Source organism: Elephantulus edwardii, unplaced genomic scaffold (assembly GCF_000299155.1).
Source record: "Elephantulus edwardii isolate Elephantulus edwardi_28Jun2011 unplaced genomic scaffold, EleEdw1.0 scaffold00100, whole genome shotgun sequence".
Lineage (NCBI taxonomy): Eukaryota > Metazoa > Chordata > Mammalia > Macroscelidea > Macroscelididae > Elephantulus > Elephantulus edwardii.
In genome coordinates, this window is record NW_006399850.1 from 523,194 (window position 1) to 535,312 (window position 12,119).

The following is a 12,119-nucleotide window of genomic DNA, read 5'->3' on the forward strand; positions in this document are numbered from 1 at the left end:
CCTTTCTTTGGAATGGGAATAAATATCGATCTCTTCCAGTCAATTGGCCAACTGGCTGTCCTGCAGATTTCCTGGCATAACTGAGTAAGCACATCCAGGGCAGCGTCTGTTTGTTGAAATAAATTGATTGGTATGCTGTCAACTCCTGTAGCCTTGTTTTTTTCCAATTCCTTCATAGCAACTTGAACTTCCTCCTTCATCACCATAGGTTCTTGCTCATGTTATTTCACGAACTTCCTCTGTGTCAGCCAATTCTTTCTGATACAGTGACTTTGTGTAGTCTTTCCATCTTCTTTTTATACTTCCTGGATCATTCAACATTCTACCCAAACTATATGAGACAGACTAAGAAGAAGGATTGGCCATCCACTTCTGAAATTACAGGCCTTCGAAAACCCGATGTACAATGGAGCACACTTAGATTGGCATTTGGATTAACAGACATGGCAGTAGAAGCTGAGATCTTAGAAATGGAAACACGGAGAAACAGCTGTTAAGGAGACACTAGTGATTGGAACGTGGAATGGGAGAAGCATGAAAGTAGGAAAATTGGACATTGTTAAGAAAGAAATGGAACACATAAATATTGACATACTAGTTATTGGCGAAATGAGATGGCTTGGCATGGGACATTTTGAATCAGATTTACTATGCTGGGGATGAAAAGGTGAGAAAAAATGGGGTTCGTTTCATAATTTAAGAAATCATTTTTAGATCTATCCTGAAATAGTGTGGTGAGCAACAGGATAACATCCATATACATACAAGGACGTCCAGTGAATACCACTATCATTCAAATATACAACTAGAGCCAAAGAAGAGGAAATAGAAGAATTTTACCAACTTTTCCAGTCAGAAATTGATCAAACATGCAATCAAGATGCATTAATAATAATGGGCGACTGGAATGCAAAAGTTGGGAACAGGGAAGAAGGATCAGTAGCTGGAAAACATGGGCTCAGTGAGAGAAATGAGGCTGGAGAGAGAATGATAGAGTTCTGCACATTCAATGATTTATTCATTGCAAATACCTTTTATAAGAAATATAAACAGAGGCTATATACATGGATCTCACCTGATGGCATGCAGAGGAATCAAACAGATTACATTTGTGGAAAGATTTGCTGGAGAAGCTCAATATCAGCAGTGAAAACCAGACCGGGTGCTGATTGTGGGACAGACTACCAACTACTCATATGCAAATTCAAGCTGAAGTTGAGGAAAATTAAGTCAAGTCCACGGGAACCAGGATTTGACCTTAAGTCTGTCCTGCTCGAATTTCAAAACCATCTCAGGAACAGGTTTGAGGCCTTGAGCACCAATGAGCGTAGACCAAATGAGCTCTGGGAGGATATCAAGAAAATCGTCCATGAAGAATGCAAAAGATCATTACAAAGGCTGAAGAAGAAGAAAAGACCAAGATGGATGTCAGATGAGACTTTGAATGTTGCATGAGAGCGCCGAGAAGCCAAAGCTAAAGGAAGAAATCAAGAAATCAAAGAGCTGAATAGAAAATTTCAAAAGTTAGCTTGGGATGACAAAGCAAGACACTATTATGAAATGTGCAGAGAGCTGGAGTCAGAAAATCAAAAGGGCCGGACTCTCTCAGCATTTCTTAAGCTGAAGGAAAAACTCTATAGACTACTATTATTTTAAATTAGTAGAATATTTATACTGTAAAGAATACAACTGTCACCTCCATTATTATTTGTGAAGAGATTTGGTAGTTCATTAGAAATAACACATTAATGACCTGCTTTGCAGATTTTCCATATAAGTCAGTTTTATGACTTGCACCAAAGTTCTACATTTTTCAATTTAAATATTTTTAGTTGGGACATGCATTCTATACAAAGTCAACCATTCTCTCTATGTTGTTTTTAATTTTTGGTACCTGTTTGACATTAAAAGTACTTTAATTTGACATTCTCTTGTCTTGATTTTAATTTGGGAGCTCTAGTGGCCTACTTTGGAAGCGTCCATTGCCCAAAGAACATGCCTCTGGAAACTCTATGACCTTTGATAAATGATGATAGTTATAGAAAGGCCTCAGGCCTTTTATTCATAGAGTCGCTGAGTCGTGCTTGACTCAATGGCATTCAGCAACAACAACAACAACAACAACAACAACAAGTGTCCTAGTGGGTAAGGAGTTGTACTGCTGACCCAAAGGAAGGCATTTCAAATCCACAGCTGTTCTGTAGGAGAAAGATGGGCAGTTTTCTCTGTGTGATTTACGGTATCTGGAAGCTCACTGGAGAGCCAACTATGAATCATTTCTAACCTGGTGGTAGACTGAGTTTGTTTTGAAAAAGGGTTCAAGTTAAGCTAAAATATGCCCAGATGTTGTGTTCCATTGAGTCAGAACTGACCTGTGGCTGAATTTCCAGTAGGATGTTTAGAGACTGTAAATCACATGGAGGAGATTGTGTATCTTTACCCATAGCAGGAGCTGGTGGATTCAAACTGTGTACCTTTGCATTGTCAGACAGTTCCTTATTACTAAACTATCAGAATTTTTATTTGCCTGGATGTAGTTAAGCTCAGATCCAAAGATGTTGGAGAGAGGAAAACCAAACCAAACAAAACAAAACAAATGATGTTGGAAAGTTCTCTGGAATAAGCTATGCATTGGAGAGTTCGACAGTGAATAAGGATGATAGAAAGAAAATTGATGCCTTTGAGTTGTGGTGCTGGAGAAGAGTGTTGAATATACCATGGACTGCTAGGAGAACAAACAGGATTGTCCTGGAGAGGTTGAAGCCAGAATGCTCCTTGGAGTCAAGGATTCTAAAGCTTCGTCTGACATACTTTGGACATGTTGCAAGGAGGGACTGGTCCTTGGAGAGGTACATCTTGTTTGGGAGCATTGAGGGACGGCACAGGAGAGGAAGACCCTCGATGAGACGGATCTATTCTGTGAGTGGAGTGGTGGGAATGAGTGTGTTTGAGATGGCGGGGTTGGCACAGGATAGAATGGTGTTTAGGTCTCTTGTACATAGGGTCGCTATGAGTCGCAAGCGACTTGATGGCACATAACAAAAACAACAAGACCAGAGAAAAATCAATGCCTTTAAAGTGGACTACCTAAAGAACAAACAAATCTGTCTTAAAAGAAGTGTGATCAGGATGCTTCATAGAGGCAGGGATGGTGAAACTTCATCTCACATACTTTGGATATGTTGTCAGGAGGAGGGCTGGTCCTTGGAAAAAGACATCATGCTGGTAAGGTTAGAGTTTCAGCAAAAGAGAGGAAGAACCTCAAAGTTTTTAATTATTACATTGACCACAATGGGCTTGAGCATGGTGGAGACTGAAGAGGATGCAGGGTAGGACACTATGCAGATCTATTTGGGTTATAGTCAGTTCCATGGTGCCTGATAACCACCACCACAACAAATTTGTACAGGTTTATGCTTTCCTGTCCTATTACATGTTAATGAATTGTCATTATTTTAAAAAATTATGAGTGTTCTACATATCTTCACTATTACACCACTGTGGGATTGATATGACTTGAAGTATAATGTTCGATTTCTTAGCTGTTGACTCAAACAAAAATTTAAGTTCTTTTTCTTGAGTGTTTGTTGAATAGATGTTCACTATATTATTTACTATACTCTAAATATATCCTTTATGTATCTTTTGAATGTATGATCTATTTTTAAAAAATATTTAAGTACTCATAATTCTTTGTTCTCTAAATAAAATAGTCAAATTTTTTTGTTATTTGAAAGAAAATGAATGCCATTTGGAACTATTTTCTTTCTTACTTATTTATTTAGGTGAGTAGTGAGAGAGGCTTTGAAAATGTAGAGCTGGGAATTGTAGGAAAAAAGAAGAAAGTCCCAAGAAGAGTCATCCATTTTGTAAGTGGTGAAACAATGGAAGAATATAGCACAGATGAAGATGAAGTTGATGGTCTAGAGAAGAAAGATGTATTGCCTACTGTTGATCCGGTATGTTAAAATACTGATGATTGTTTTTTCTAAGGTTTCCTTCAGATTAATTTGCTTCCCCTTATAAACTACATTCTAATTATAAAATTACATTTATTATCTTAGTAGAAAATAAATAATTTGAATGCAAATATTTCTTTTAGCCTGAAATTATTTTGAATGTCAAAATCCTTTATTAGTTTGTGAAGTTTTCCTTAAAAACGCTTGAATCACAGACTGAATTAAAGACCTTGCTGCCAAAGCTTAACTATTATTATTTTTTTTACATTGTTTCAGCTTTCTCTTAGAAGATAGGAGGCCACAGTACTTAAATTTGTGTACCTAACTAGCTAAGTTTGAAAATACTGAGATTATGAAAGTTGTGAGGATAAAGCTTTTTTGTACCACCACATCAGAAGTGCTGAATTTGCCCAAAGAGAAAACTTCAGAAGGCAGGAAGGGGTAGGCTAAAAGAACTAAAAGAAATGAGAATTACAGGGAGGAAGTTGGACGAGGATGATTACTCTGTAGGTATTGTAATTAATGTTATAAAATAAAATGTTTGTGAATGGATGAATGGAAAACCAATTTGTAAATTTTTACTTAAATCATAGAGGGTAAAAGGAAAGTTGTATACTTAGAAAAGGAGTGTTTCCTTCCAAATAGAAATTTTGAGAGTGTAGTTAATAAAATTCTTACTGGCCTTCTAGTAAGTACTGTTATAGGTCCCTTTTATCATTGAGACTGTGTCACCGTTCTATCAACAGTGGACAAAATAAACTTGCATTCTTATATGCTCGTGAGCCAGATAGGCAGCAAACAAATAAATATATACGAAATGAAGATGTGAAAAGTTCAATCAAGAAAAATAAAGCATAACAAGACAGAGAAGTATTTTTATTTGATTTGTAAACAAGTACTACTCCCCATTATTCATCATAATTGGTTCTAAATTTATTTTTACTTTCCAGTTAGATCCAAATTCTCTACTACGGAAAGTATTCAAAAGATTGTTGTACATTATATAATCTGAAAGCAATCCCAAATGCATGTGGAGTAATACAGAAATGTTTCATTCAGTGGGAGAATTGTTGGGATAAATTTTGTTTTCTTCTTAAAAATTCTTTTGAAGGAGTTCTTGTGTATCTTTTTAGAAGTTGCTGTCTGAGAAGTTCCTCTATACTTACATAGGAATTAGTGATAAAGGCATGGCCACATGAAGGATATGTATTAGGTTCCTGAAAATGTACCCTTGAAAAGACCTTGTAGCAGCATAAGGATTTCCATCAACTTTTAGGCCCTTGACTCGTGGTAAGAAAGATGCTTATATTTATTTCCTTCAGCCTGGGAAGTCTGAAGCTTGCTTTCCATTTTGGCTGTATCTTAAGTCAAAGACTTAACTCTCTTCAGATTCCATGATTAAAAAGAAAAGAGAAGTAACATTTACATTCAGAGTTGCTTTTAAAGATTGCATGAGGTAATAAGGATAAAAACTTAACTGAAAAATGACTTAAGATCTATATACATGTAAGTTGGTACTAGTTTAGTGCTACAAGAAATCATACCTCAGGTTCCACTAGAATTTTAAAAACTATTATAAATGCCTTAATTTTCCCTATAGTTCTTACGCAATATCATTTTGTAGTTTGACATTAATTTGAGTGATGGATCAAATCTCAACATTCATTCTATAGCTTTAAAATTAGTTATCTTTGATGTTAGTTAATATCCCTATGAGTATAGTGCTATTTTTAAGAAAATAGATGTTGCTTTATTGCCAACTTTCTGTTGTAAGCTCAGCCTAAAGCTGATAAAAGTGCTATTTTATTGGAATTGTAAATAAAAATGTCTCAACATAGTATTATTTGTAATTAACAAATTTTTATTATGTCACAACATAACAACATAGCTGACTCTAGCTGGCTCTCCAGCCAGTTTCCAGAGGCAGTAAATCACATGGGAGGAGATATTCATCATTTTCCCATAGAGCAGCTGGATAATTCGAACCTTGTGCCTTTGGGATTGCAGCACAGCTTCTTACCACTAAGCCACCAGAGCTCCCTAACCAGCAAATAGAACTCTCCATTTTAATTACCTACGAGCAATTTTTTCACCCTAAATTTAGGGTTTTTCTGAGGAAAATTTTAATCATTAATGTACACAGGGTTGTGAGTGGTAGCAGCACCTAACAGCAACAACAACAGTATATAATTTGATATGATTTCAGCAGAGGTAACTGCTTTGCTTGCTAAGGGCTACAGGGCTTACTGGGAAACTTCTATTACGCTGCTCTTTCTGGATTCCCGGTAATTGGCTTTTTCTTCTCACCCCTTGTGAGATTACTAACCAGGGATATTGTTCTGTTCTTTGTTAGCTTTGTAAACTCTACATCTTTGTAAATTGTCCTTTTATTTAACTTTTCTCATAAAGGCCAGTTTCGAGTGTGTCATCTTTATCATCTGCCAGAACTTTGACTGGCAGTACTTGTCCATTGGAGTAATTGAGCCAGATTATTGTGAAGAGATTTTCCATTTTTATTTACTTCATTAATGTATTACATATCTGATAGGATAAAAACATTTTGAAAAGATATTAGTTACATTGTAGATACATAAAACAGACCCAAATTAACACATCAAACACATACACAAAACCCCCAGGTGATACTTAGAATAAAGATTTAAGAATAACACTACTATTCAGGGAGCTCTGTATCAGCTGCTCTGCAGGAGAAAGATGGGCAGTCTCTTCCCATGTGATTAAACTGCCTCGAGAGTCAGCTATGGGTCAGTTCCAACTTGCCGATACACAACAACAAAAACAACAACTAGTATGCTGTTATTGTTATGTGCTATCGAGTCGATTGCGACTCATAGCGACCCCATGTCCATTAGCCCTGAAACCTGCTCTATCCTGTGCCAACCTTACTGTCTCTGACACACCTACCCTCATTACCCCAGTCACTGAATCCATCCATCTCATTGATTGTCTTCCTCTCTTTCTCTTTTTTTCCACCCTTCCAAGCATGATTTCCCTCTCTAAGGACTGGTCCCTCCTTGCAACATGCCCAAGCTATGTCAGATGAAGCCTCAGAATTCTTGCCTCCAAGCAGCAACCTAGTATATGATTCTTGATAAACCCTAAAATATCTACTGCTATTAAGTGGATTCTGACTTGTGGTGACCCTCCATTGGTTTTCTGAGGCTCTTAAGTCTTTATAGGAGGAGCTTGTCCATCTTTCTGCTGCAGCGCAGCTGGTGGGTTTGAACCACCAGCCTGTTAGCAGTGCAGTGAGACCTAGGTCTTTTTTACACTTCCATAGTAATTATTCACTTAGATATTTTTGCCTTGTTATACCTTAAGAATTTAATTTCTTGTAATTCTCTTAACATTGATTTTCAGATGTATGTATGTTGTTTTTATGTGCCGCTAGTCACCTGCAACTCATAGCGACCCTATGAACAACATCTCTGTAGCCTGCCCTGTCCTGAGCCAGTTTCACTAATATAGTTTCCAAATAAATATTATTACAAAGAGTCTAGAAGAAGAGGCTAAAATGTTTATATCTTGCTGATAGAAAAATGGATTATTTAAATTCATTTTATACTTTACCGTATTATTATTTCTCATTTATTATAATAAGCAAACATAACTTTTATAACTTGAAAATAAGTTATTTAAAAGCAAGAAGAGAATATATCTTAATGGGGAGGGAGGAACTTATATTTACATTTTTGAGAGAAGAATAAATCCATTTGCATTTCAGCACCATAAATGGAAAGTCTTGAGGCTTCCAGACCTTGTCGCAGGTCTGTCTGTTGCTAAGTTGATGGTGTCATGGTGATGGCTGGCAGTGGTGGCAAGGTTCTTGTACAGACTCTTGCTGTTATTCTTTTGATCAAGAAGGTCACTGTTCTAATTGAGGGCTCTTTACATTAATTCTGTATAACTGTGTGGATAATGATTGAAGTTATTGCAAATTCCTTGAATAATTCCTCAGCTGTGGAGCAGGTTTGCCTCTGCTCTTGTAGTCACAGCTTGGACATTAACAATTATTCTCTCTAGATACAATCCCAGGAGAACTGGTCCACTGAGAAATATATTCTTTCCTTTAAGACATTTCTGTTTACTAAGCAGTACCTTGGCCCTTTCTTTTATTACATGTTATAGAAACTGGTTTCAATTCCCATACTTTTGAAGCTGTCTTGTTTGCGAAAAACCATAAAATAAACACTAATGCTAGAACATCTCAAAATCTTTAGTCTTTATCCTGACATAAAAGACCACTTAAGCTCAGAATGTAGGCGCTACAACAGATTTGATCAAGTGAATCTGAAATACACATTCTTTTTTTGGTTGAATCTATTTGTTTGCTTGAATGTTCGCTCTTGAGTAAATAGAGGTGCAGAACCTACCTTAAATCTAGGTCTTTTCAGACCTATTCTAATTAGGTGCTGCCCAATAACTTGACTCGCTGCCCCCGTCACTGCTCTGCTTGAGCCCATTGTTGCAGCCATGACATCGTTCTGTCTTGTTGAGAGTCTTCTCTTTGCTGCTATCATTCAACTAAGCATGATGTCCTTCTCCAAGCACCTTCCTGATAACATGTCCAAAGCACGTGTAATGAAGTCTTGCCATCCTCCCTTCGAAGGAACATTGTGGTTGTGCTTCCTCAAAGACAGATTTGTTCATGCTTCTAGCAGTCCATGGTATATTAATATTAGCATCATAATTCAAAGGTATCAATTCTTATTTGATCTTCTTCATTCATTCTCTACTTTTTGTATGCATATGAAGCAGTTGAAAAATATTACAGCTTAGGGTAGGTGCATCTTAGTGCCCATAGTCACATCGTTGCCTTTTATTACCTCCACAGAAATAAACCTACCTGCTTTTCATGGCAGAACTTGCCTATATGTTGTTTTCTTCTTTCAGCTTTAGCCCTTTGTACAGATGTCTTGGTATTTGCTACTCAATCTTACAGATATCCATTGTGTGTGTATATTATCAAAGTAATTATTACAGATATATTTATCTCTTATTGAAACCAAAATTTATTAATGTAAAAATATATTAATATATTTTATTGGAGACTCGATAGTATGCTTGCTTTTTGAAACATGTTCTATCACCAGTTTAATTTAAGCAGACAAACTATTTGGTGAGCTTCATAGAAGTCCTCTGTAGATTTTATAGAACCCTACGACTGTTAAGTCAGCTCTGACTCTTAGCAACCCTATAGGACAGGGTAGAAGAGACTCATAAGGTGTCTAAGGCTATAACAAGGATAAAAGAGAAATCATCTTTCTCTTGTAGAGTGGCTAGGAGATTTGAACTGCTGAACTTTTAGTCAGCAACCTTACACTTAAACTTACCATTAAGTCTGTTCTGTCTGGGGCTCTATGGAGTTACAGAAACAGGACTAATTATGATTGCATTCTGCCATTGGTTTCAGCCTAGCAGTTATTGAGCTTGTCTTCTGTTGCATTGTCTAGTCCTTTTTAATTCTAAAGACATAAAAAATTCATCTTATACTTATTCATAGCTTGTTTTTTCCCCCACTGTTAAAAGCTTGATTGATAAACCTGTAGTTATGCTGCTTTGTTTTTCTAAACCTTAACATGCTTACTTCCCCACTACAACATAATAAGAACATTGGACTCTTAAGGTTCTTTGTATAGATAGCACATCCTCCCTGGTATTGTATTTATGAACAGTGAAAACAACCAAAAAAAACCCCACAACACAGCAAGATAGGAGAAAGTGTCTTATGGGTTTTGTGATTGTATGGGTTTAACTCATAAAAATGGTTTATCAGCTAGTGGCCACCTAAGATGTAATTATTAGTCTTTCTCTGGAGTACAGAAGAGTAAAACATAGAAACAATTTAGAGGTGTAATAGACCCAGCTTCCACAACCCAGAAATCAGAATAATTAGATGGTGTCTAGCTGTTACTATCAACCGATCTGAAAGAGATCACAGTAGAAGGGCCTGGATAAAGGGTAACAAAACTCAAAATGATAAAAAAAAGACCAGACTTACTGGTTTTATAAAGGTTAGTGGAATCCCTAAAACTATAGCTTAGTCATCCTTAAAGTCTGAAATAGACAGCACCGTGTCCCCAAACTCCCTGACTCAATTTGCAGCCAAACAATGTCAGGCCTGTAAGGTGAACCGTGAAACCAGGAAGGTATGACTTCCTAAGAACAACCAACCATATGAGATTAGAAGGCAGTATTTGCCTAAAGACAAAGTTCAGAGAGCAGGAAGAAATAAGACAGGATGTGGATAAAGTGCTGTTAAAATGTGGGGATTGTAATCAAAGACTTGAAACGTGTGAATTGTTAAATGGAAAACTAATCTTTCATCTAAATCACAGGAAAAAGTTTTAAAAAGGGCTTATCAATGCATGAATAATTAATTAATCCTATGATTGGCCATTTTCTTTGGTGGTTGCATCTTTGGTTCTTTCCTTGAACTTTTAAGGTGGTTGTAGTTGTAGAATGAATGCAGGATGTCTTTGTGGAAGTCTATGAAGGTTTTACATTTTTCATTGGGTTGTAGGTTGTATTGCCTGTAGTATACATAGAACATATGCATCCTACTTTTTATTTTAGTTCTTTTTTTCTGCTCTGAAATATATAAAATGAGTTTAAGTATAAATGTTGCTAACTTGACTTCTTGTTGCAGACAAAACTTACCTGGGGCCCCTATTTATGGTTTTACATGCTTCGGGCTGCCACATCCACTCTCTCAGGTATTGATTTTCTGTTTGAATGTTGTATATGATGTGATATGCTCCACCAAAAGGAGCTTTGCCAAATTATGGGATTCCAAAATAAAGGTGAAACAAGAAGTTAAATTGCTTATCTTCAGCAGATGGCTAGTAGTAGAAGATACACTATATTAATCTAACTTAAACATCTTTATATCTAGGTTATATTTTTCAGAAAATAACATAAAATTACTATCATGTTAAATCAGATTTTCATGCTCTTGAACCCTTTCTGTTGGCAACTGTTTTGCCATTTTGTCTCTGTTAATACTTCTCTCATTCTGACTGGTTGTTCTTAACCTATAGTTGTAATTCATTCATATGTTGATGTATTTTCTATGTCTTAAATTGAGATATAACTAATATTTGAAGGAAATGCTTTATCAACTTATAACTCAATCACATGAACTTTGAAGATTTTAAATCATAAAGTTAAGTTTTTAAATCCTAAAGTTATGTCTTTCTGCTTTGTGTTAGAATTAACTGGGTTTTTTTTACTCACCATTGAGTATGTGTTAGACAACTTGATGTAAAGGAAGAAATATAAACTTTAGATTCAGACCTGGATTGGAAATTTAGATCTACCTTTTCAGCTTGTAACACTTAAGGAGCACTGTCAGCTCCTTAACTTCTGTGAGCCTGACTTCTTTTCAAGTGCCATGCACATGGTAGGCACTCAATTAATGGAATAGTACAAGCTATTTGTCTCTTTGTGCCCAGCTCATTACTTTAAATGTATTTCCCCTTGAATAAATATATAATAACAGATAATTATAATATCCAGTGATAAGTGTTATCATGAGCTGTAAACACAACGTATTACTGGCATCTCAGAGGGAACCATTTCTGCTTCTTGGGGAAATAATGAGAGATGTACAAAAGATAAATGGGCTTGGTCTTCATAATAACCTTAAGAACAGGAATAGTAATTTGTATTCCTACACTGCCTTGCAAAAGAAAGTACTCAAGAAATGTTTATGGAATTATGTAAGTCTTCTCACTTTTGTATCTTTAGTGTGTGACTTTCTTGGAGAGAAGATTGCATCTGTTTTGGGCATCAGCACCCCAAAATATCAGTATGCCATTGATGAGTATTACCGGATGAAGAAGGAGGTGTGTCTCCTTTTTACATTTTCTTGATTGCATTTGATTTGGTTTGCTATATGCTTGATGAGTAGTACATTGACACTTTTATTTTCAAGGTATCTTCTAGGGATTTTATTCTAGTGTTATAAGTTATCAAATTAACATTTTCAATTTTTTTAAAACTATTTTTAAAATTATTAATTTAAATGAAAATGTACAGAGACTTTGGATTTCCATTCATTCATTGTTGCACTTTTCTCCCTGCCCAGCCTCCCCTCCACCCCCACCCAGTTCACTCTTCTCTTTCAAAAGTAAAAGA

General features: G+C 36.1%; 1 protein-coding gene across 1 annotated transcript in view; it reads left to right on the forward strand.

Moving 5' to 3' along the window:
* Positions 1–12,119, forward strand: part of FAM177A1 (family with sequence similarity 177, member A1) — a 39,402-nt gene that overhangs the window by 15,581 nt on the left and 11,702 nt on the right. Inside the window, exons 2-4 of the mRNA XM_006891546.1 lie at positions 3,786–3,959; positions 10,630–10,696; positions 11,730–11,827. Of these exons, the coding sequence (XP_006891608.1) occupies positions 3,786–3,959; positions 10,630–10,696; positions 11,730–11,827 (339 nt within the window). The remainder of the gene's footprint in view (positions 1–3,785; positions 3,960–10,629; positions 10,697–11,729; positions 11,828–12,119) is intronic.